This window comes from Natrix helvetica (assembly GCF_964273705.1).
Source record: "Natrix helvetica genome assembly, chromosome: Z".
NCBI lineage: Eukaryota > Metazoa > Chordata > Lepidosauria > Squamata > Natricidae > Natrix > Natrix helvetica.
The window spans coordinates 137,691,207-137,717,871 of NC_138554.1; the positions used below are offsets into that span (position 1 = coordinate 137,691,207).

The 26,665-nt window shown below is 46.2% G+C and overlaps 1 protein-coding gene across 1 annotated transcript in view; it reads left to right on the forward strand.

Moving 5' to 3' along the window:
- LOC309401613 (growth hormone-releasing hormone receptor-like) overlaps nt 1-14,392 on the forward strand; it is a gene marked incomplete at both ends in the record, with an annotated part of 42,083 nt that extends 27,691 nt beyond the window's left edge. The window contains 5 exons of the mRNA XM_081970680.1: nt 7,536-7,605; nt 8,953-9,044; nt 10,218-10,347; nt 11,849-11,890; nt 14,258-14,392. Of these exons, the coding sequence (XP_081826806.1) occupies nt 7,536-7,605; nt 8,953-9,044; nt 10,218-10,347; nt 11,849-11,890; nt 14,258-14,392 (469 nt within the window). The remainder of the gene's footprint in view (nt 1-7,535; nt 7,606-8,952; nt 9,045-10,217; nt 10,348-11,848; nt 11,891-14,257) is intronic.
- Nucleotides 14,393-26,665: the final 12,273 nt, after the last annotated feature.

Below are 26,665 nucleotides of genomic sequence, written 5' to 3' on the forward strand. Positions count from 1 at the left end.
GGAACAGGTGGGATGATGAATGGCTCCTCCCAGAGGAAATAAAAGAGGAGCAAAAGGGGAGTGGAGTTTGCAGGAGACACTTAGCTTCATTGGTTCCTGACTCTCCGAGACTCCTGGCCACATTTTGCAGATCTCGGCCTGGCAGCTCTCCAAGCCAGATAAGGTCTGTGACTGTAAATTCTCCCTCGAAAGACTTTGCTGGATGTGAAGGAGCAGAATTCACAGTCAATTAATAAAAGGGTTTTTTGTGAGGACAAGGAGTCTGCTTCATGCTCTTGGGAAGCCTCGGTCAGAACAATTTGGGTGTGACACCTCCGTGATTAGTTACATGATCAAAATTTCAGATGCTTGGCCACTGAGTCATATTTATGATGGTCACATGGTCCCTCGTGATCCCCTTTTGCGACTGTCTGATGAGCAGAGCCAATGGGGAAGCCGGATTCACTTAACGACCGTGTGGCTAACCTAACCTTAAAAAAGAATTGATTCATTTAACAGCTGTGGCAAGACAAGTCGTAAACTGGGGCAAGACTCATTTAACAAATGTCTTACTCAGCCACAGAAATTTTGGGCACAATTGTGGTTGTAAGCCGAGGACTATACCTGTGCTCCAAAATCAAGGCCGTGGGGAAAAGATGCACCTTTTTTTTTTATAAAAGCAAGATTTTTTTATTATTAAAAGTGGTTTTTATGTGGTTTTGAATGGAAGCTGTTGTGTACTGGCGGGCCTGGCCAGCAGAGGGCGGTCGTTCAGAGAAGCCCTCTGATTGGTCCAGGCGCGCCTGCCGGCCAGCAGGAAAAATTCCCTGTTCCTATTGGTTTGCCGTCTGACAGCTGCATGTATAAATAGCTGTCAGACGGCTTTCGTTCTCTGGTTCCTGTCAGTTCTGTTACGCTTAATAAACGTGTTGAAGTAAACAACTGACTCCGTCTCCTCAGTTACAAGATCTAACACTGGCGACGAGGACGGGCGACACGGAACCCTATATCGTGCCTCCAATGGCCACTAATTCTTTTTTCTTGCCGTTCCGGCCAGAGGTTGAGGCATGGGACGCGTTTTTGGAACGTTTTGAATGTTTCCTCATCGCCCATGACCTCACAAGCCTCTCCCTCGAGCGCAAACGGGGCATATTCTTAAATTACTGTGGCCCAAAAATGTTTGCCACAGCACGGGCTCTTTCCTGGCCTGATCCAGCCCACACGGTGCCATGGGATCAGCTGCTGTTAAAACTGAAGCAACACTACAAGCCCGCACCTTCTCGCTTCGCCCGGCGCCAATATTTCCGCCGCTGTATTCAAAAAGAAGGACCGACCATCGCTCAATATGTGGCAGCCCTCCGCGCGGAGGCTATCCATTGTGAGTTTCACGATCTCGAGGAGGCCTTGCTCGAACAATTTATATATTTTACTTTACTTTACTTTATTTCAAGCTTTTATACCGCCCCCTCTCCCAGAAGGGACTCGGGGCGGTGTACAGTCAGGTTAAAAACATAAATACATAGGAATAATACAAACATAGTTAAATACTAGTTACTTAAAAGAGGAGGCTGTAAAGAACTGTACCTAAAGTAAAGCCACATGGGCTTCGCGATGTCAAATTGCACCGCCGCATTTTAGCCCGGCCTGAACTGATGCTAAAGATCGCTGTGGATGATGCCCGGGCGTACGAAATGGCTGATCAGTCCACTCCGGACTTCAGCCACCTCACTCAGCCGCCACAAGCCGCCTACAACACCGCCAGCGCTACGCCCTCCACCTATGCTCCGTCAGTGGCTAATTCATTCCGCACTGACATCGACCAGGCCATCGATCGCCTTCAAGCCCTCGCCACAAAGGACGGGCGTCCCTGCCTCAGCTGCGGCGGCCGCCACCCTCGCTCATCATGCTGTTTCCGCACCGCTCTCTGCCACCAGTGCGGCAAAAAGGGCCACCTATCCGCGGTCTGCCGCTCCGCGCCATCTGACCGACGCTCTCAAACGCCGCTGCCTCAGCTGCCCCGCACTCCGGCTCATCTGCCATCGAGACGACAGCACTCTCTCTCCGTGGGGGACCCTGCTGATGCTTTCCCTGAATGGCTAGTTGACTCGGCCTCTTCTTCTATGGAGGGCCGAGGTAAGCTACACCTGCCTATTCGCATCGAGGGTGCCCCTTGCTCTATGGAGGTGGACACTGGATCAGCCCGATCCATTATGTCCTGGGACACCCTTCACTCCCTCCTGCCCTGGTTCTGCCTCCAACATCTGTCTCCCCTGGACTGCCAGCTGCGCGACTACCAGGGCAACTCCATTGTATTATTGGGCTGTGCACACTTCCAGATTTCCTATGGCTCCCATCAAGTAGTCCTGCCCCTATTAATTGTAAAGCAGCCCCTTGCCTCTTTACTGGGGCTGGATTGGTTCAAAGCCCTGGGCCTTTCTATTTCGGGGGTTCATTCTCTCTCACCTTCCCCTCCGTCCCCCCTCCCATCTCTCTCCTCCCTCCTTTCTGAATTCTCTGACGTCTTCGACTCCTCCCTGGGCTGCTATACGGGCACGCCCATCTCCCTCAATCTCAATCCTTCCGTGGCACCCATCCGCCTCAAAGCCCGCCGTCTGCCCCTTGCTCTTAAAGCTAAGGTGGACGCGGAGCTTGATAAGCTCATTGCCCAAGGTGTCCTCGAACCCGTCGATTTTTCGCCCTGAGAGACGCCGATAGTGGTCCCGTTAAAGTCCGACGGATCCATTAGGATCTGCGCGGACTTTAAATCGACCGTAAATAAGGCACTGCAATCGCACCCTTACCCCGTGCCTGTGGTCCAACATGTCCTGCATTCTTTGGGCCAAGGCCGAGTTTTTGCAAAACTCGACCTTGCGCAGGCGTATCAACAGTTACCAGTTAACGACGCCACCGCGCTTGCGCAAACCATTGTCACCGCGGCGCATTCAAATGCCACTGACTACAGTTTGGCATCAGTGTGGCCCCGGGCATCTTCCAAGGACTCATGGAGCGTTTGCTCCATGGCATACCCGGGGTCACACCCTACTTTGACAACGTCCTAATCGCTGCCCCGGACCAATTAGGACTCGCCAAAACACTACGCTCCGTTCTGCAGCGTTTCCGCGCTGCCGGACTCCACCTCAAGCCATCCAAATGTAAATTGGGCGTCCCTGCGGTCACATTCCTGGGGTACCTTATTGATGCCCATGGCATCCACCCCGACCCCTCCAAAGTGGAAGCCATACTGTCTGCTCCCACCCCCTCCAACAAGGTCGAGCTCCAAGCCTTCTTGGGGCTCCTCAATTTTTATTCTTCTTTTATTCCCCATAAAGCCTCCCTCGCTGAGCCTCTCCACCGCCTCCTGGATGCCTCCGCCCCTTGGACCTGGACAAGCCGCGAAGCGCATGCGCTCGCGGCTGTCAAGCGCTCGCTCACTGCCCCTCCGGTCCTCGCTCAAAATGATGAGCGCTACCCCCTGGTTCTCGCTTGTGACGCCTCCCCCTTCAGCGTTGGGGCTGTCCTCAGCCATGCCTACCCGAACGGCTCGGAGGCGCCTATTGCCTTTTACTCCCGCACCTTATCAAAGCCTGAGCGAAATTACAGCCAGCTTGATAAGGAGGCGCTGGCCGCCGTTGCGGGAGTAAAAAGGTTCCACCACTACCTCTATGGCCGGCCCTTCTCCCTGGTCACCGACCATAAGCCCCTCCTAGGCATCATTGCCGGGGACTGCCCCACTCCGCCTATTCTCTCCCCCCGCATGTCCCGGTCGGCCGAATTCCTCTCCTCCTATACGTACACCCTTTCCTACAAGCCTGGTGGGCACATTGCCCACGCTGACGCCTTGAGCCGCTGCCCTCTTCCTATGCCTGTTGCCGACCCTGCTCCGACTCACACTCTCTCCCTCATCGAAGACCTCAGCCTTCCGATGTCCGTTTCTGACATCGCTCGGGCTTCCCTTGCCGACCCACTTCTCTCCCGTGCGATGTCTGCCGTAAGTCGAGGCTGGCCTGCCTCGTCTTCGGACTCCCTCATGCTGCCCTTCTCCCGCTGCCGCCTGGAACTCTCAGTCCTCCAGGACTGCCTGCTCTGGGGCACCCGAGTGGTCGTCCCCACCCCCCTGCGCAGCGCTGTGCTGTCCCGCCTCCATGACGGCCACCCAGGCATCGTCCGCATGAAGAGCCTCGGCCGCGGATATGTCTGGTGGCCATCCATGGACGCGGACATTGCCTCCTTCGTACAACGCTGCGCCCCGTGCCAGCAAGTACGTGCCGCTCCTCCGGCCGCACCGGCCAGGGAGTGGGAAAGCCCTATGGCCCCATGGAGTCGCCTTCATGTCGACTTCATGGGCCCCATTGATGGCCACTCTTTCTTTGTTGTTGTGGATGCGTGGTCCAAGTGGGTCGAGCTGTTCCCCATGTCCAGCTCCACCTCCTCGGCCACCATCCGTGTCCTGGACTCCTTATTCACGACCCATGGGCTGCCAGACGTTATCGTCTCCGATAACGGCCCGCAATTTTCCTCCGAGGAGTTTCAAAACTATCTCACTTCCCTTGGCATTCGCCATGCCCCAGTCTCTCCCTATCACCCGGCGGGCAATGGCCTTGCTGAACGGGCCGTCCGTTCTGCCAAAGAAGCCTTCGCTCACATGGCTGCTCTCCCCTGGTCCTCCCGCATTACCACCTACCTCCGCTCCCAACACTCCACCCCCTGCCCTGCTACTGGCAAAAGCCCAGCCGAGCTTTTGATGGGCCGCCGCCACCGGTCAATTCTTGACCGCCTTCACCCTCTCTACCACCCTCCCTCCTTTTCCAATTCCTCCCCCCCGAGGTCTTTTCTGGTGGGGGAGGGGGTATTTGCTCGCAATTTCACGGGCGAGCCCAAATGGCTACCTGTTTTGTTTTGTTTTGTTTTGATTGGATTTATATGCCGCCCTTCTCCCAAAGGACTCAGGGCGGCGTACAACATTAAAAAACACACATCCCAAAAGTTAAAAAGAAATTAAATACATATCCAAAAAACAAAAACCGAATTTATAAGACAATACATTTAAAAATTAGATAAAATTAACAGGCCAGGCTGGCTTGCTGGAAAAGCCAACTTTTTAGGGTGTGTCGGAAGGACCGGAGGTCCGGGATTATGCGGAGCTCCGGGAACAGCTCATTCCAGAGGGAAGGCACTCACACAGAGAAGGCTCTCCCCCTGGGGTCGCCAGCCAACACAGCCTGGCCGACGGCACCCTGAGGCGGCCAACTTTGTGGGATCGTACTGGATGGTGGGAGGCTACAGGTGGCAGTAGGTGATCTCACAGGTACCCTGGGCCTAAGCCATGGAGCGCTTTAAAGGTCATAATTAACACCTTGAATCGCACCTGGAAAAAAACCGGCAACCACCTGGACGAGTAACTGACGTTACGGGGCCCTGTTCTTACAGGGTCCTCCTCTGTGATGGGAGACATTGGCGGCGGCACATAGACCAGCTGCGACGGCGACCAACCGAGGGGCCTGAGGACAGACCACCGTCCCAAAAACAACCAGGCCCTGACAACGCCGCCTGCCGGCCCAACCGACTAAACACCACTATCTCCGAGTCCGCGCAGCCCAGTCCCGGTGCGCTAGCAGCCTTACATGCATGTATAAATAGCTGTCAGACGGCTTTCGTTTTCTGGTTCCTGTCAGTTCTGTTATGCTTAATAAACGTGTTGAAGTAAACAACTGACTCCGTCTCCTCAGTTACAAGATCTAACAGAAGCTTAGGCGTTTTTCATTGATGACAGTTGGCTGGGGGGGTGGGGAGTCGGGCAGGAGGGAAAGGGAAGGAAGCTGTGAGGGACAAGAGGGAGCTTAAATCAGCCATTTCAAACATGCAACCCTTGGCATCATCAGAAGGTGGTGCCAGCAGGCAATGCGGCTTGGCATGTGAATATTTGTCTCTGATTATGGTCATACATGCAAGGATACGCAATCAATTTCTGTAACCACTTTGTGAAAGAAGGAAATATGGAAGGAAGGAGGGAAGAAAGGAATGGAGGGAGAGAGGGAGGGAAGAAGGAGAAACAGAAAGGAAGGAAGGAAAAATGGAGGAAAGAAAGGAAGGGAAGGAAGGAAGAGAAAAACAAGAAGGAAGGAAGGAGAAGGAAGGAAGCGAAAGAAGTAAGGAAGGAAGAAAAAAAGTTAAGGAAGGAAGGAAGGGAGTAAGAGGAAAAAAGGAAAGGGAAGGCAGGAAGGAAGGAAAAAGGGAGGGGGGAAGGTAGGATGGAATGAAGAGAGGAAATAACGAGAAAGGAAGGAAAGAAAAACAAAGGGAGGAGAAGAAATGTCAAAGATAAAAGGAAGAAAAAGAGAAAAAGAAAGGGAGAGAGGAGGGAAAAGGAGAGAGGAGGAAGGAAGGCAGGGTGGAATGAAGAGAGGAAGCAATGAAGGAGGAAGGTAGCAAAGAAAGGAAGGAATGGCAAAGAGAAAAGATGAGAGAGAGAGAAGAAAGAAAGAAAGAAAGGAAAGAAGGAAAAAGGAGGGAGGGAGGAAAAGAAGAAAAAAGAAAAGGAAGGAAAGGAAAAGGAAGAAATGAGAAGGAGGGAAGGAAAGGAGGAGGGTGAAGGGAGGAAAAGGAAAGAGAGGGGAAGGAAAGGAGGAAGAAAGAGAAAGAGAAACAAGGAAGGCCTCTATGCCATCTCAGAGAAACGGCTGCCAGTCTCTTCTTAAAAACCTCCAGTGATGAAGCCAATCACCACTTCCGGATAGAAACCATTCCACTAATTGTTCTCACTGTCAGGAAATTTCTTCCTAGTTGTAGATTGCATCTTCTAGTTAATCACCTCAGAGGTAGGCAGTCACAATAATCAGATTGTCTCGATGCTCTGCTTGTTAACAGTGGCATTCAAATTTGTGTGAATATGAACAGCAATTTCTCTCTCCAGTCTGATGTCCTCAGAAAAACCGCAGCCCCCTCAGAAAACAAAACCAAGGAAAAGGGAGAAAAAATCTCCCTCTATAAAAATGGCGCTTTGTGTGTGTGTTCGTGTGTGTGTCCCAGAATAACTCTGGAACGCCTGGAGCAATTTCAACCAAACTCGGTACACAGGTGACTTACTCTCTGGAAACAAATACTGTGGGGGTAAGGCACCCCTAACACCCCTCGGAGTGTGTTCTTTTAACATACAGCCTGTTGTGCTTTAAAATGGCTTCTACTGTACAGCACAGTGTAGTTGCCATGGTAACGGCTTCACGTTACTCCACCAGGGGGCTCCCTCTGTTAAGGGGGAAAATCCAACATTAGAAATTACGTTTGGTCTAGGCCAGGGGTGTCCAAACTTGGCAACTTTAGGACTTGTGGACTTCAACTCCCAGAATTCCCCAGCCAGCAGAGCTGGCTGGGGAATTCTGGGAGTTGAAATCCACAAGTCTTAAAGTTGCCAAGATTGGACACCCCTGGTCTAGGCTCTAGACAGGGCTGGGATAAACAGATACCCGGGCAACGCTGGGCGAACAGCTATCCTAATATAAAAAAATATCTGTTTACATAAGCAGTAACCCTCATGAGTCTCTCTCTCCCTCACACACCAGGTGCTGGGACGCAAATGAAGATTCCCCTTACTGGTGGGTCATCCAAGGCCCCATCATGCTCTCTGTTGCGGTCTGTATCTGGTTTCCAGTTTGCTTTATGTCAGTGGTGGGAATGACAACTGGTTTTGCTGCATATCTATCTATCTATCTATCTATCTATCTATCTATCTATCTATCTATCTATCTATCTATCTATCTATCTATCATCTATCTATCTATCTATCTATCTATCCTATTCTATCTATCCATCCATATCTATCTATCTATCTATCTATCTATCTATCTATCTATCTATCTATCTATCTATCTCATCTATCTATCTATCTATCTATCTATCTATCTATCTATCTATCTATCCTATCTATCCATCCATATCTATCTATCTATCTATCTATCTATCTATCTATCTATCTATCTATCTCATCTATCTATCTATCTATCTCATCTATCTATCTATCTATCATCTATCTATCTATCTATCTTTCTATCCTATTCTATCCATCCATCCATCCATCCATATCTATCTATCTATCTATCTATCCTATTCTATCTATCCATCCATATCTATCTATCTATCTATCTATATCTATCTATCTATCTATCTATCTATCTATCTATCTATCTATCTATCTATCTATCTATCTATCTATCCTATTCTATCTATCCATCCATATCTATCTATCTATCTATCTATCTATCTATCTATCTCTATCTATCATCATCTATCTATCATCTATCTATCTATCTATCTATCTATCTATCTATCTATCTATCTATCCATCCATATCTATCTATCTATCTATCTATCTATCTATCTATCTATCTATCTATCTATCTATCTATCTATCTAATCTATTTATCTATTTATCTCTATTCTATTCTATATATCATTCTATTCTATTTTATTCTATTCTATCTATTCTATTAAATAGATAGAATAGAATAGATAGAATAGAATAAATATATTCTACTATCAACTCCTAGGATTCCATGCGAGAATGCGAGAGAGAGAGGGCGGGGGGAGGGAGGGAGAGGGAGAGAGACTTGGTGCTCTCTGAGCTTGGTTGTTCCTTTGCAGACATTTTATTACCCAAACTTCATAACACCATTAGCGCTAGACTTCAGTCCCCACAATTCCTAGCTGGCTGGGGAATCTTGGGAGTTGCAGTCCACCCATCTTAAAGTGGCCAAGGTTGAGAAACACTATATTAGTCACTGTTATTTCACTCTGTCTCACAAGTCCATGTCTTAATGTGGACTTCAATTCCCAGAATTCTTCAGCCAGCCATTTTGGCTGGGGAATTCTGGGAGTTGAAGTCCAATGTCTTAAAGTTGCCATATTTGAGGAACAAAGTGTAATCTTTTTATTTCTGCAACTTGCACATTCTCTCTTTTTCTGTTTCTTCCACACCAACAGGTCAATTTCATTCTTTTCATCAATACGATCCAAATCCTGCTGAAAAAACTGAATCCCAGAAACATCACTTTGAACAACTCATTTCAATACAGGTAAGACAGCAGAGGAGCAGCAATAAAACAGGTTGGAAAATTATCCCTCCCCCCCCCACTCCCAAAACTTCTGTTCTTGAACAAGAAAATGTGGAAGAAAAGTGAAATCTACCAAAGTGCTTATATTTTCATTTTCAATTTCATTCATGTTACTGTGCATGCTTTTTGTTCAAATTGTAGTTTGGAGCATGCTTCATGTATTTGGGGATTTTCAATGCACAATATGTTTTTTTTAAAAAAAATGAAGAACAGAAGAGACGATGAAGAAATGTGGGCATTACCATCTAAAGATTGCCTGGAGGGGAAGGAAGGAAGGAAGGAAGGAAGGAAGGAAGGAAGGAAGGAAGGAAGGAAGGAAGGAAGGAAGGAAGGAAGGAAGGAAGGAAGGAAGGAAGGAAGGAAGGAAGGAACAGCAATAGCCTTTAGACTTCACAGGGCTTCTACAGCCCTCTTTAAGAGGTTTACAGAGTCAGCCTATTTGCCCCCAACAATCTGGGCCCTCATTTTACTGACTTTGGAAGGATGGAAGGCTGAGCCAACCTTGAGCCGGTCAGGATTGAACTGTTGGCAGTGGGCAGAGTTTGCCTGCAGTACTGCATTCTAACCACTGCACCAACACAGAAGGAAGGAAGGAAGCTAGCATTTAGAGCTTAGAATAATTTTATTTTCAATTTAAATGTATACTAGTCGGCATACATTAAAATGAAATTTCATTGCATACGGCTCTCAAAAAAAAAAAGCTGGAAAGAAAGGAAGGAAGGAAGGGAAGGAGGGAGGGGGAGAGGTCTAGAAAGAGAGAGAGAAAGAGAAAGAAAGAAAGAAATGGAGGGGGAGAGGTTCGAAAGAGAGAGAGAAAGAAAAAGAAAGAGAGAGAGAGAGAGGAAGGAAGAAAGAAAGGAAGGAAAGAAGGAAGGAAGGAAGAAAGAAAGAAAGAGAGGGAGGGAGGGAGAGAGGGAGGGAGGGAGAGAGGGAGGGAGAGAGAGGGGGGCATTGTTTTATCCAATAAATACTGTATACTGGATGATCCCATAAAGAAGACTATGCTGACTCCATCGGAGTACACGACTGCCCTCTAGTGGCCATTGCTACTTAGATTTCCTTCAGTTCTGTAAACTTTGCTTTTCCTTTTCTCCACCCCCTCCCCTCCCCTCCCCACCTCAACCCCTTCCCTAGACGCCTCTCTAAGTCGACCCTGCTTCTCATCCCCCTGTTTGGGACCCATTACATCATCTTCAACTTCCTGCCTGAATACAGCCACGTGGGAGCTCGCCTTTACTTGGAGCTGTGCGTTGGATCCTTCCAGGTGAAGCATCACTCATTTAAAAAAAGCAATATTATTATTGTATACTTTATTCATTAAGCGTGAAACTCAGCCAAGTGAATATTTAAAAGAAATGTATCAGAAATATTATGGACTGACGCTGATGGTTGATCCAGGTTGCTGCCAGTATCCTAGGTATCGACCAAGTTGCTTAGTAGTTATTATTATTATTTTCTTTTATTCATTAAGCATGAAACTCAAGTCAAGTGAACATTTAAAGATGTGTCACAAATGTCATTGACTGGTGCTAATGGTTGATAGGGGTTGCTGCCAGCATCCTAGGTATCAACCAAGGACCGTCTTAAAATATAAGATGTTCCGAGTAGCGCAGTTTTTTGCAGTTCCGCTGGTGTTATTGCAGGAAGCTGCAATTTGTGGATTTATCTTGTAAAATTCTTGGACATGGTGCCAAGTGCCCCGATGACAACGGGTGTTGTTGTTATTATTATTATTAGCGATGCATTTTAAAAAAAAGAAAAGGGAGGATGACCTTTGTCAGCCCTGCGCGATGTCCTCGACATAAAACCACAATTAAGAAGACAAAGCTTCTGTCGCTAAGCGAGACACTTTTTAAGTGAGTTTTACCCCGGTTTACAACTTTTCTCGCCACCGTTGTTAAATGAATCACAGCAGTGATACAATTAGTAACACAGTGGCTAACCAAAAAAATTATGTTCTTCAGCACGCCAGTTTTGTTAAGTCAGCTTTGCCTCAATTTTACAATCTTTTTAACCACCGTTGTTAAGTGAATCATGAGGTCACTAAGCGAATCATGTCACTAAGCAATTGGATTTCCCCTTTAAATTTGCCTTTCAGATGCTGGCTGGGATGGTTACAAAGAGGGTCCATGTTACAGTGCAAGTTTAATAAACACATGCCAGCTGCTAATCATAAAATCACTTTTTTCATGGCCGTCGTAACTCCAAGCCATTGTTAAACAAAAGGTCGTAAGTAAGAACTACCTATAACTTTTTCCTGACTCATCTGTATGGTTCTGTACTATAAGGATACATAGAATTGCTGGAAAGAAGGAAATATTCACTTGTGTTGAGTTACAGGTTAGTCCTTGACTTACAGCCATTAGTTACAATGGCCCTGAAAAAAGTCACTTAGGACCGTTTTTCACACTTACGACCGCTGCAGTTTTTCACATTTACGACTGCTGCAGCAGCCTCATGATCATATGATCAAAACTCAGATGTTTGGCCACTGATTCATATTAATGACGGTTTGCAGTGTCCCAGAGGCATAAAGTCAAGGGGAGACGTCAGATTCGCTTAACAACCTTGTTATGAACTGAACAACTGCAGCAATTCACTTAACAACCGTGGCAAGAAAGGTCCTAAAATGGGGCAAAATTCACTTTCCATCTCGCTTAGCGGCAGAACTTTTGGGCTCCGTTGTGGTCGTAAATCGAGGAACACCTGTATATCCAAAGGCATGGAGACCGAGGCCGACTAACTTCTGTGTTTTCCCTATTTAGGGCTTCATCGTTGCTGTTTTGTACTGTTTTCTAAATCAAGAGGTAAGGAGCTTAACTGTTGTCGAGATCTCTGTGGCTGCAAAAGAGAAGCCATTATTTCTTTTTCCCTCAGGTTTTATATATATATATATATATAACAAAATATACAACAAAACCAGCATACCTACACCCGTGAAAATCTACGAAAACACACACACACACACACACACACACACACACACACATAAATAACTGTCTGTAGAGATCAAGGCTTGGAGGAACTCGGAGAGTCCAAGGAGAATTAAATTGCCATAAATTGTTTTTAAATTGTATTTTTTTAAAAAAGGCACTCAGAACAGAAGGAGAAAACAGTGCTTCTCAGTCACAATATGTGTGGACTTCAATTCCCAGAATCCTTTAGCCAGCCAGGCATGTTGGTTGAGGAATTCTGGGACTCAAAGTCCATGCAGGCTGGCTAGGGAATTCTGGGAGTTGAAATCCACAAACATTGGCTGGAGAATTCTGGGAGTTGAAGTCCGTGCATATTAAGTATAATCTTTATTGTCTTTGTACTTAAATTCAACGAAATCGGTTTCAACCTCACTGGTGCAAAATTATACCAGGAACGAAAAAAGAAAGAAAAAGAAAAAAAACTAGCGTGTGCATGGAGTGATTGTGGTTGTATTTAAAAATCTCACAGCCCAAGGATAGAAACTATCTTTAAACCTGTTTCTTTGGCTGGCTATACTTTGATGTGTTGTGAATGCCCCAACACTGGAAGTCTTTAAGAAGATGTTGGATAGCTATTTGTCTGAAACGGTATAGGGTTTCCTGCCTAGGCAGGGGGTTGGACTAGAAGACCTCCAAGGTCCCTTCCAACTCTACTATTGTATTGTATTGGTGTCGATCAAAATTTGGTGGAAGACAGGACCTGAGGTGTTATAGGACCAGCCTCTCAAAGCACTTCACCATATTGGCTAGGGAATTCTGGGAGTTGACGTCCGCACACTGGTTGAAGAATTCTGGGAGTCGAAATCCATGCACCCTGACTGGGGAATTCTGGGAGTCCAAGTCCATGTACGGTGGCTGGCGAATTCTGGGAATCGAAGTCAGTCCACATGCTGGCTGGGGAATTCTGGGAGTCGGCCCACACAGGCTAGCTAGGGAATTCTGGTAGTTGAAGTTCACAAACATTGTCTGGGGAATTCGGAGAGTCGAAATCCACACGTCTCAAAGTTGACAAGGCTGAGAAATAATTGCTTTCTCCCACTCTTCTGAGTGCCTCTTTCCTGAACTTGAGATGGATGAGGCAAATTTTGGTAGCTCTCAAACGATGTTGTCATGCAGGAAATCTATTTATGTGGTTGCTAGGAGTTGAAAATGACTTCTCAACACATAATGAATCAATCAATCAGCCGAGGAAGACCAAAAACACAGTGGGAGAGGTTTAAGAAAATGCGGATCCATGGAAATATATATATAATATATATATATATTATAAATTCCTCATTTAGGCTAAGCTAGGGTGAGTTGAGGGGGGGGCATATACAGTTAATAAATAATACAGGAAGTCCTCAATTTATGACCACAACTCACCCCAAAATTTCTCTTGCTAAGCAAGGAAGATGTTTACTGAGTTTTGCCCCACTTTGCGACCTGTCTTGCCACAGTTGTTAAGTGAAACCCTGCAGTTGTTTGATTAGTAACACGTTTGTTACGAAAATCTGCCTCCCCCATTCACTTTGCTGGTCGGAAGGTCGCAAAAGGGGATCACGTAACCCTGGGACACTGCAACTGTCATAAATATGAATCAGTTGCCAAGTGTCTGAATTCTGATCATGTAACCATGGGGATGCTGCATTATTTGTAAGTGTGAAAAATGGTCACAAGTCACTTTTTTCAGTATCAGTCACTAAACGAACTGTTGTAAGTGGAGAACCAGCTGTATTTCATTATTAACTTTGGTATCTATTTCCAGTTATAGGTAGTCCTCGACTTACAACCATTCTTTTAGTGGCCAGCACTGAAAAAAAGAAAGTTATGGCCAGTCCTCACACTTATAACCAATCCCCACACTTATGACCACCACACCATAAGTGATCGAAATTCAGTTGTTTGACAACAGGCATGTTTTTATGACAGTTTCAATGTCTCAGTGTTGTGTGATCCCCTTTTGCAACCTGACGAACAAAGTCAATGGGGAAGCCAGATTCACTTAACAACTGTGTGACTAACTTAACAGCTGCAATGACTCACTTAACCATTCTGTCCAGAAAGGTCGTAAAATGGGACAAAAACGCACTTAACAACCGCCTCGCTTGGCAAAGGAAATTTTCGGCTGAGTTGTGATCATAAGTCGAGGGCTGCCTTATAAAACTAATAGATAATTATTATTTTTTCCAGTAATGTATTGTTATTGCTATTTTCAAGGTACAAACAGAACTTTGCCGGAAATGGCGAGGCAACAATTATGAATGTATGATGCCTTCTAGGAGGAAGAAGACCAAATGGACGATGCCCACCAATTCCGGAATTAAAGTGACAAACTTGATGTGTAAGAATTAATTCAGATCAGCGTTTTTCAACCTTGACTGCTTGAAGATGGGTGGACTTCAATTCCCAGAATTCCCCAGACAGTAAGACTGGCTGAGGAATTCTGGGAGTTGAAGTCCATGCATGCTGACTAGGGGATTCTGGGAGTTGAAGTCCGTGTATGCTGAGGAATTCTGGGAGTTGAAGTCCATGCATGCTGAGGAATCCTGGGAGTTGAAGTCCATGCATGCTGGCTAGGGAATTCTGGGAGCTGAATTCCACCCCTCTTCAAGCAGCTAAGGTTGATCAACACCGAACATGTGAATAGCAAAATCTCCAAATCTCCAACCAGATTCCACTCCGAACTAGGAGATTCATCACAATTTCTTCAACACTGCAGCTCTCATCCACAACGGAATCGCCTCATGCCATGATTTTCAATGTGAAGCGTTGTGTTAAATATTGTGTAGGGTGTGGATTTGCAGATGTACACAACCCCACACCCCTCGCCTTCTTAACGAGAAGTGTATTGCTCTGTGACGCAACGTAAAGTGACTACAAGGAGCCCTTGAGTTTACAATGATTCGTTTAATGACTGTTGGAATTTACAACAGCACTGAAAAGATTGACTTGGGGACTGGTCCTCGCACTTATGACCGTCGCAGCATCCCCAAAGGTTCTCGTGATTAAAATTCAGACAATAGACAACCGTGTATGAATGATGGATGCAGAGTTGTAGGGTCATGTGATCTCCCTTTGCAACTCCCCCAGCCAAGTCAATGGGGGGGGAGATTCACTTAATGACCATGTGACTCACTTAACAACTAGAATGATTTACATAACATCTGTGGCAATAAAAAGGTTGTAAAATAAAAGTATGGCTCACTTAACAACCTCCTGCTCAATAACAGAAATCCGGCTGCTGATTGTACTCATAATTAGGGAACTTTCTGTAACGAGAAGCTCAGCATTTTGCGGCAAAAGTTTGAAACGGCCCCTGCTTTAGTGCAGCTGCCGGTCTGAGCTGGAAATATAAGGGCAGAGGATCAGACAGAATAGTCCTCGACTTATGACCAAAATTGTGCCCTAAATTCCTGCTGCTAAACAAGCCAATTGTTAAGAGAGCTTTACCTTTTCTCCCGCAGCCGTTAAGTGGATCGCTATATTTAAGATAGCAACACGGGTTGTTAAGTGAATCTGGCTTCCCTCACACACACACACACACAAACACACAATACCGCAAACCTCATAATAATGGCAGCATGTATTAATTGTGGGGATGCGGCAAAGTTGTGGAAAAAAACAGTCGTCGGTCACTTTTTAAAAGTGCCGTTGTAACTTCAAACGGTCCCTAAACGAATGGCTAGTCGAGGGCTACCGATATGCTTTGCTCAACCCTCTTAACAAAAACAAAACCAAAAAAATGTAACCTTGGTTATATGCGTAGTAGACAATCTGGTTGTGTGTTTGGCGTTGTGTTTTAACTACGTGAAGACGCTCACCTGTTGCCTTGTTAACTATTCCTCGCCTGTCGGACCCCAAGCAACCCTCCAAGCGAACTCCAACAGTGGTGTGATTGCTTTCTATGGGCCTCTGCTTCTCTGTTATTGCCCTCTATAGGTATTTGGGTAAAACATCATCGCCTTGACTTACTATCTTGGAAACCGCCGTTGCATTAAGAATTGCTGCATTAAGAATTGCTTCTGTGTTTCAACAGCGAAGGCTTGTGTTACCTTTTGCATGGCTCAATGCTACAAAACGCACAAAACGGGTGGCATCAAAAATAACAACCACCACCCGCCCTCCCAGTGCCAGCTTAAGAGTACATACGGGCATGCAGGAAGGACTTTGTTCATTAATAAACGAAGTATCATTATTAATGATACTCATTGTTTCATGCAGAGATCTCCAAAGTTAGTAACTTTAAGACTTATGGACTTCAACTCCCAGAATTCCCCGGCTGGGGAATTCTGGGAGTTGAAGTCCATAAGTCTTAAGAAATTGCCAACTTAACAGCAATTTCTTAAGACTTGCGGACTTCAACTCCCAGAATTCCCCAGCCAGGGAAACTCCCAGAATTCCTTGCCTGGGGAATTCTGGGAATTGAAGTCCACAAGAAATGGCCAATTTTGGAGATCCCTGATTTTAATAGAAACGATCAAATATAAGAACACAATTTCAGTCACAGGCAGGTTATTCAAAAAACAGCATGGAATCACTGACTCCCTTTCTCAAGTCGAGGCCAGATAGCTGTGACAGCCCTATAATAGTCCTCAACTTATGACCGTCATTCCGGTCGTAAATCGTGACAGTCGTAACGCAGATCATCATCAGACAATCAATCCAATTTTATCATCTTTTTTCGTGGTGGTTGTTAAACGGCCGCAGCGACGATCAAAGCAACAGTCATGATTGTTCAGTAAACGACAAGGTCGTTAAACGAAGCCATCATTTGCTGGAAACCATATATCTGTTTTGGTTCAAACGGTCTTAAATTGTGGTCAGGTGACTGCAGGACGTAAATTTAGGCCTGTTGCAAAGCCCGTATGACCAGGCAGAGAGGTGGATATTGGAAATTTGTAACCGGGTTGTAAGTACCCTTTTTTAGGGGTGCGTCATAACTTTGGATGTTCACTAAGTGACTGGTCATAAGTCAAGAACAACCTGTATTTCATTAGGATGAACATTACAGGCATTTAATATGCACCAGAAAAGTGACCGGTCATAAGTCAAGAACAACCTGTATTTCATTAGGATGAACATTACAGGCATTTAATATGCACCAGAAAAGTGACCGGTCATAAGTCAAGGACTATCTGTGTTTCATTAGGATGAACACTAGAAGTCCATGTTTACGTGAAACAGAAGTTGAACATAAGATGGTCAACTTAGATCCGTCATGGCGAACCTCTCTGTGGGCATGCGCACCGTCTCCAGTTGGTCTTCGCGGGAGTGCCAGAAAAGGGCCCAAAAATGACCCCCAAAACAGCCAAAAACATTTTCATACCGTTTTTGGACTGTTTTCAGGCTGTTTTTTTTTTTTGTTGTTGTTGTTGTTGTTGTTGTTGTTTTCAGGCAATTTGTCGGTCTGAAAATGGCCTGAAATCAGCCCAAAAATGGCCCAAAACAGGCATGCTGCCCAGCTGGTCTTTGGATTTCTGGCACTCCAGTGTGCATAAATGCATGTTTGGCCACTCGGTGCGGAAAAGGTTTGCCATCAGTGACTTAGATGGTCTCCTTTGTAGATTAGATGTTGTAACCCCTGGCTGTCCCAGAGACAGATAAACAAAGACGGTGTGACAATTTGAAATCTTGGGTCCCATAAATGTATATTCCAGGGCAGAAAGAAGTCATGCGCACGATAACGTGACCCCGTGGAGACTTCCATTCTCCTGGTCTCCTGCCTTCTGCTAAGGCAGGGGTGTCCAAACTTGGGAACTTTAAGGCTTGTGGACTTCAACTCCCAGAATTCCCCAGCCAGCCATGCTGGCTGGGGAATTCTGGGAGTTAAAGTCCACAAGTCTTAAAGTTCCCAAGATTGGACATCCCTGTGCTAAGCTTTCCTGGAAGGTTTCAGAAGGCAAGTCAAATGGGTCATGGATAAGAATCAGCATGGACAAGATTTGGGGCAGCAAGCGATAAGGATGGAAGAGAATATTCGTAGCTCAGGATTCACTGGTGGAGTCCTTGGTTGTTTCCCTCCAGATGTTTTATGACCCTACTAGGGAACATCATCAATGCTACAAGAGAGTGGGGTGGAAAAGCAAGAAGAAGGCAATGACTGTGGGATCCTTGGAGCTCTCTGAGCTTGGTGGTTATATTGCAGATGTTTTATCACCCAACTAGGCAATAAGATCAATGCTAGAAGGGGGGTATGGTGTGCAGAGGAAGAGGAGGAGCGGAAGGAGGAGGAGAACTGTGGGGCGCTCTTGGTTGTTTTCCTGCAGACATTTCATGACCCAACTAGGAAACACCATCAGTGCTACAAGGGAATGGGGTGTGCAGAATGGAGGAGGAGGAGAAGGGGAGGAGGAGGAGGAGGAGGAGGAGGAGGAGAAGAAGAAGAAGAAGAAGAAGAAGAAGAAGAAGAAGAAGAAGTAGAAGAAGAAGAAGAAGAAGAAGAAGAAGAAGAAGAAGAAGAAGAAGAAGAAGAAGAAGAAGAAGAAGAAGAAGAAGAAGAAGAAGAAGAAGAAGAAGAATTGTTATTATTTTGGTGTCCTTGGTGTTCTCTGAGATTTCATGACCCAACTAGGCAACATCATCAGTGCTAGGAGCTACAAAACAAAAACAAAAAAAACCAACAACCCCTCCCTCCTAGAACTGATGATATTACCTAGTTGGGTCATGAAATGTCTGCAAGAAAACAACCAAGCTCAGACAGCACCAAGGACCCCTCTTACAATTAGAGCTGTGATCTATTGAGATTCTGCTTCGTTGAAATTTGGGGGCTTAGGATGGGCTAATGTTAAGAATACATCTAGAAATGTAGTCGAGAAGCCCTTGTTCTTTGTGAGTATATTGCCTTAAAATGAATAAAGTTTCCACAATTCCGATCACCCTGTGTGTTTTCTCACTCATTAAGTGCGGAATAACCAACTCTTGATGTGAAGAAGCAACCGGTGTATCTTCATAACATCTGATTTGATGGGTTCCAATCTTAGAGGGACGCGGTGGCTCAGTGGCTAAGATGTTGAGCTTGTTGATCAGAAAGATTGGCAGTTCAGCAGTTCGAATCTGCATAACGGAGTGAGCTCCCGTTACTTGTCCCAGCTTCTGCCAACCTAGCAGTTCGAAAGCACATAAAAATTGCAAGCAGAAAAATAGGAATCACCTTTGGTGGGAAAGTAACAACGTTCCATGCACCTTCGGTGTTTAGTCCTGCCGGCCACATGACCACGGAGATGTCTTCAGACAGCGCTGGCTCTTCGGCTTTGAAACGGAGATGAGCACTGCCCCCTAGAGTCAGGAACGACTAGCACATATTTGCGAGGGGAACCTTTACCTTTTTACCTTTTTTAAAATCTCAAAGTTGTTATGGAAACTTCATCCTTGGGTGTCCTCCAAAGAATTCCTGTTTGTTTACAGGGAGAATGTAGCCACTAATCACAATTGAAAAGGTGGAAAATCGATATCTATGGATGCCTGGAAGACCAAGGTGTAAATTGGACTGGCAGAAAGTGTTAGATTGATCATATTCATGTAATTATCTTGAAGGAAAAAATAATGAAGTTTTCCTGGCTCTTGTTTAATACGGCTTTGAAGTAGAAGGAACGAGAATTAATTCAGGGAACTTGTCGGATTATATCTATGCCCTCTAGCAATTAATTGAGTTTTCAGTCCCGCAAAGAGAAATTACCCAACTTTAATATGATTATTATTTTTTCCACACTGATGTGTTAGGACTAACAGCTTGACAAGGTTCAAATTGTTATAAACCCATCTGAACGTAGAGAAATCCTGGTGTGACTGAGCGCAAGTTTGCCTGTAAACTGTGGTACAATTTAACTTGGGTGTTTCAAGTAGCATAGAATTGTATCCTGGGTGAATCACGTGAAATATTAGTACCACTTTATAAAACCTGAGTAAGACCACGCTTGGAATACTGCACCCAGCTTTAGTCACTGCAAAGTTGAGAATTTGGAAAAGTGCAGAGAAGGGCAATTAAGATGGTTAAGGGAGATAAAAACATGTGAGAAGCAGTTGCAGGATTTGGGTATGTCTAGTTTAATGAAAAGAAGGACCAGGGGTGACATGATAGCAGTGCTCCAAAATCTCCGAGGTTATCATAAAGAAAAGGGGCCATCCTATTCTCCAAAGCACCTGAAAACAGGTCAAGAAGCAATGGGTGGAAACTAATCAAGGAGAGAAGCAACCTGGAATTCAGGAGAAACTTCCTAACAGTAAGGACAAATAACCAGTGGAACAACTTGCCTCCAGAAGTTGTGAATGCTCCAACACTGGAAGTTTTTAAGATGTTAGACAACCATTTGTCTGAAGTGCTGTTGGGTTTCCTGCCTAGGCAAGGGGTTGGACTGGAAGACCTCCAAAGTCCCCTTTAACTCTGTTATTCTATTCTATTTTTGTTATTCTATTCTATTCTATTATTCTGTTCTGTTCTACTCTACTCTACTCTACTGTACTCTACTATTTCTATTTCTGTACGGTCGAAAGGTTTCAGAGAAGTGACCTTGCACTGCTTCAGGTCTTCCCTCCACAATCAGCTTTTGGCGCAGGGAAGTGTGAAGGAGCACGAAACTGGATCCCAAAGTCTCCTTTCTTGCATGAGTGGAGTCGTGTCTGCATGCAGCCCACCACTCACGCAACCCAGTCCCCTTCTCCTCCCCCACCCAGCCAAGCTGCGAAGCCACAAAGATTGGGAGACCACCAATGTTAACAGGAGAATCCTTGGAAGGGTGAGATTTTGGAAAAGATAAAGCAGAGAGCCACTAGGTGGCAACCTATCCTTTAAAGATGTCTTGGCTGGCTGACAGCTATCCTGGCATGAAACAAACCGGCTCTTGCAAACTAATTAAAAACAAAACAAAACACAAAGAAATGCCTCTGCTGCTTGAAAGATGGGTTGAAGAGGACTCTAGAGCTCCATAACTGGGAACACCCGTAATGTTTTTCCTCCCCCTTTTTTCTTTCCTGTTGGCATTTCTTTTTGCAAAAGACAATAACCACAAAGTTGTGCCTTTCCTGGGAGCTGGCAGGATGGGTTCATGTGGAACATGACTTGTTAGAAATATGAAACGAGTAAAAGAGGTTGAATAAACAGGTCTGTTGAGGGCAACATTTCTTAACCTCGGCAACTTTAAGACGTGTGGATTTCAATTCTCAGAATTCCCCAGCTAGCAGGCTGGCTAAGGGACTCTGGGAGTTTAGATCCAGACGTCTTAAAGTTTTCAAGATTGGGAAAGAGACTTCTATACCTCTTCACAATGCTTCTACAGCCCTCTCTGAGCGGTTTACAGAGTCAGCCTCTTGCCTCCCACCCCACCCCAACAATCTGGGTCCTCAATTTACCCACCTTGGAAGGACAGAAGGGTGAGTCAACCTTGAGCCTGGTGAGAATCGAACTGCTGGCAGTCAGCAGAATTAGCCTGCAATACTGCGTTTTAACCACTGCACCACCAAAGAAGGAAGGAAGGAAGGAAGGAAGGACTAATACTTAGACATATACCACTTCACAGTGCTTTGCAGTCCTCTCTAAACAGTTTACAGAGTCAGCCTATTTGCCCCCAACAATTGGGTCCTCATTTTACTCACCTAGGGAGGACGGAAGGCTGAGTCAACCTTGAGTCTGGTGCAGAGGTGGTATTCAGCAGGTTCTGACCAGTTCTGAAGAACCGGTAGAGGAATTTTTGAGTAGTTCGGAGAACTGGTAAATACCACCTCTGGCTGGCCCTGCCCCATCTATTCTCTGCCTCCCAAGTCCCAGCTGATCGGGAGGGAATGGGGATTTTACAGTATCCTTTCCCTGGTGTGATGAGGGAATGGGGAGTTTGCAGTATCCATTCCCTGGAGTAGGGAGGAAATGGCGATTTTACAGTATCCTTCCCCCTGGAGTGAGGAAGGAATGGGGATTTTGCAGTATCCTTTCCCTGGAGTATTTATTTATTTATTTATTTATTTATTATTTGTGCTTCTAGACCGCCCCCTCTCCCAAAAGGGACTCGGGGCGGTGTACAGTCCATGCAAAGAACACATCAGAATACAATAAATAGAAAAATTAAATATGTACAGTTAAATATGGAGGAGGTTAAAATAGAGTTAAAAGGAACTGTACAGTTAGCCAATATATATAAATATAATTTTAAAACCCCTAAGAAACACACAAATTAAATTAAAAACAATACCCCTAAAATAACCAGTTAATAGTACGTCTACCAGGAGATAACAGTTGTAATTATGCCAGGCCCGCTAATCGGAACAGGTGAGTCTTCAATTTTTGCCGGAAGGAGCGGAGGTCAGTAGTGGTTCTGATGTCGGGGGGGAGGTCATTCCAGAGGGTTGGGCCCATCACAGAGAAGGCCCTACTCCTTGGTGTCGCCCGCTGGCATTGCCTAGTGGACGGCACCAGGAGAAGCCCCTCCCTGTGTGAGCGAATTGGCCGCAGGGATGTGTGTGGGAGGATGCGATCCCGCAAGTAACTAGGTCCCGTGCCATGGAGCGCTTTAAAGATGGTAATCAGGACCTTGAAACACACCCGAAAAACCACAGGTAGCCAGTGCAGCTCGCGCAGGAGAGGTGTTACGTGGGAGTACCTTGTACTCCCCATCACAGCCCGCGCGGCTGCGTTCTGAACTAACTGCAGTCTCCGGGTGTGTCCCAAGGGCAGCCCCATGTAGAGAGCGTTGCAGTAGTCCAGGCGGGACGTCACCAGTGCATGAGTGACCGTGCGTAGGGCATCCCGGTCCAGTAGGGGGCGCAATTGGCGCACCAGGCGAAGAGGAGGAGGAGCTTCCGGCGATGGCGGTCGCCTCCTGAGCTCCGGAAAAACGCCATGGAGCTCCCGAAGGGATAAGGGACTGCCGCCGGGCCTCATGTCATTGGAGGCCCGAGAGTTTGATAGCTCGTCCACCCTGGCTTGTTTTGAGCTCGTTTCGGGCTGCCAGGGTGGTCGGGGGAGTTTCGGAGCTCGGAGGAAAGGAAGGAAGGAAGGCTGTAAGCGAGGAGAAGGCTGGGCAGCAATGGCGGCAATAGCGGCGCGTAGCACAGCGCGTCGTGGTGCGAGGATTGCGCTAGCGCTGGCGGCGAAAAGATACTGCCAAGAAGAACAAGGCACCGGGGAGGAGAACAGTAGATCTGATGGGTGTGAGGTGCAAGGAGTGCACCTTGAGGAAGTGAGTGAGGAAGGAATGGGGATTTTGCAGTATCCTTCCCCTGGAGTGAGGAAGGAATGGGGATTTTGCAGTATCCATTCCCTGGAGTAGGGAGGAAATGGCAATTTTACAGTATCCTTCCCCCTGGAGTGAGGAAGGAATCGGGATTTTACAGTATCCTTTACCTGGAGTGAGGAAGGAATGGGGATTTTGCAGTATCTATTCCCTGGAGTAGGGAGGAAATGGCGATTTTACAGTATCCTTCCCCCTGGAGTGAGGAAGGAATGGGGATTTTACAGTATCCTTCCCCTGCCATGCCCACCAAGCCACACCCACACAACCAGTAGTAAAAAAAATTAATCCCACTACTGGCCTGGTGAGTTTTGATCTGCTGAACTGCGGGCAGCCAGCAGTGAGCAGAAGTAGCCTGCAGAACTGCACTCTGACCACTGTGCCACCCTATAGGATCATCTTACAACCATTGGTTTAGTGAAGTTATAATAGTGCTGGAAAAAGTGACAGACGACCATTTTTCACATAAATCTGTTGCACCGTCCCGCTGGTCACATGATCAAAATTTAGACACTTGGCAACTGGCAGGTACTTGTGACAGTTGCAGGGTCCTGTGGACATGTGATCCCCTTTTGTGACTTCCTGACAAGCACAGTCACGGAGGAAGCCAGATTTGCTTTACAATACAACCCCTGGCAGTGGGAAAGCCATTTCCAGCTTCCAAGCTTCCATTCTCCTCTAGAAAACTGGATGGATTTCTAAAGCCTCCGGAGCCTGGGGAAGGCAAAAATGCCCCCCTCCTGACCGTGGTGCAGGAGGCCGACTAAGTCATGGCCACGCCCACCCAACAACTGGGCAAAGAACCTCTGGGCTCGATTGTGGTCGTAAGTCGAGGACTATCTGCATTTACACCCTGGTGGTGGGATCCAAGGCAGGAAAATTGAGTCAGCATTCCAAATATCATCCAGAATTAAATCAGAGTCCAAGGCAGAGCTCTCCTCAAAGTTCCAATTTATTAAGAGAGACCTGTTGGTACACCTTGGGAAAACCCGAATCTGAAAGCTTCCTGGGTTTCCCACCCAGTTGAAAGTTAATCCTCTTGCCCCACACTCCCAAGTCCATCACATAGTCCGTTCTTCCACTGCCACGCTGGCATTTCCACCCAGGCAAAGGTGGGGAGACAAAGAATGACCTTGGGCTTCTAGAAAGGAATATTTTATTTTGACAACAACACATTCTACAATTCTACTCCTTACTATTCCTTCCTCCCAATTACCCCACTGATGAAACAGCATAGTAAAATAGTAGAGAGCGTGTGGCAGGCCAAAGATCCTAAAAGGAATATGACTACAGGCCTGACACAGTGCAGCTTTTAGTGCTTAAAGACTTTCTGAACCCCTCCCCAAAATCTAAACATTAAAATTAAATCAAAGTCTCTACAAAGGAGCAAAACGATGCTGTAGTCATTCAGATCGTCTCAGGTGGGGAGGGAGCTTCTTTTTCAGCCTTTCTTTCCACCCTTAATTTAAAAGGAAAACAAACAAACCACGGTTTGCTGGAAACTGAAGAAAGCAACTTCTGCAGAGATGGTATTCAGCCGGTTCGAACTGGTTCGGGCAAATCAGTAGCGGAGATCGGGGTTAGGTTTGCCCATAAACCACGCGGCCCTATGTAAGTCCTATTTAGCCCTTTTTTTGAAGGTGCGCGCACAAGCAAAGTCCATGTGCAAAAGGGCAGGTGCATATGTGGAAGTCGCGGGCATATGCGGGGCGAACCGGTGGTAAAAATAAGTTAAGCCCACCACTGAACTTCTGGGTTCTATTACAGTCATAAATCGAGGACTATTTTACAAAAGGAAATGCCAAGGGAGCAAGGGGGGAAGGAGAGAGTGGGTGGGTAAAAGCTCCCTGCCTCCAAGCTACAAATTAAATCAAATTAAAGAAAAGGCAGGCAGACAGACAGAGGAAATGGCTCTTGTTCCAAAATAATCGCTTTTATTAAAAATCTCCTTTTTTTGGGGGAAAAAAAGTCCTCTGCTTCACTTCTCACCCATACTTTTAGAGGGTGGGCAGGTAAATGAAAAGCTAAGCCAGGGGTGTCCAAACTTGGGAACTTTAAGACTTGTGGACTTCAACTCCCAGAATTCCCCAGCCAGCATGGCTGGCTGGGGAATTCTGGGAGTTGAAGCCCACAAGTCTTAAAGTTCCCAAGTTTGGACACCCCTGACCTAAGCAGTGCTTAAAAGCTACTCTCCCTCTCTCTAACACACACACACACACACACACACACACACACACACACACGCCACTCCCCATAGAGAACTACACGGAGTCTATAATAAAGAGAAATCCGAAGATTGTCGGTTGCTTGGAGCTGAAACAATGATTTATCATCCATTTACTGGTGTGTCTTTTTTCGTTTCTCAGAAGGGGTCCTTTTAAAAAAGGGTGTGTGTGTGTGTGTGTGTGTGTGTGATGTGACCTTGTCATCCAGGGTCATCAGGTAGTCCAGCCCAGGATATCAATTTCCAAGGAAGGCTCAAGTCATTTTGACAGGTGGTCCTTAACGCACGAACACAATTGAGCCTAACATTTCCATGGCTAAGCGAGAACAGTGGTTAAGGGAGTTCCCACCCACCCACCCCCAATTTTACGACCTTTCTTGCCACAGTTGATAAGTGAATGATACCGTGGGGATGCTGTTACAACGGCCTTGTGGAAACTGGCTCCAAGTCACTTGTTTCAGTGCTGTTGTAACTTTGGTCACTAAATGAACTGTTATTAGTTGAGGACTACCTGCATTGAAGTTGGTTAGAAGCACAGAATCTTGCAAGCTCTGTCTCAGTCATAGGATCTGTGAGAGCGGTGCAGGTGTCCTTGTGGATCACCACTTAACGTGTGCCAGCTGTGTGCTGCAGCTGCCCAAAAGCCCTAGGTGGCATCAACAGAGGGCAGGACTGAAATTCAGCCTGTTCTGACTGGTTCTGGACAACCGGTAGAAGAAATTTTGAGTAGTTTGGAGAACTGCAAAGTGCCACCTCTGGCTGGCCCCAGAGTGGGGAGGGAATGGGGATTTAGCAATATCCTTTCCCCAGCCATGCCCACCAAGCCATGCTCACGGAACCGGTACTACAAAAATTTGAATTTCACCACTGACAGAGGGATACCATCAAGATCACAGGAAGTGACAGCAATAATTTTGTCTTTATAAAGTCTTTTTAAAAGCCTCCCAATGTTGGAACAACTTTTGGAGGCAAGGTGTTCCACTGATCAGTTGTTCTGTTAGGAAATTTCTCTTTAATTCCAGATTGCTTCTCTCCTTGAATAGTTTCCACCCATTGCTTCTTGTCCTGCCCTCAGGTGCCTTGGAGAATAGCTTGACCCCCTCTTTTTTGGGGCAACCCCTCAAATATCAGAACACTGCTATCCTGTCTCCCCTGGTCCTTCTCTTCATTAAACTAGACGTACCC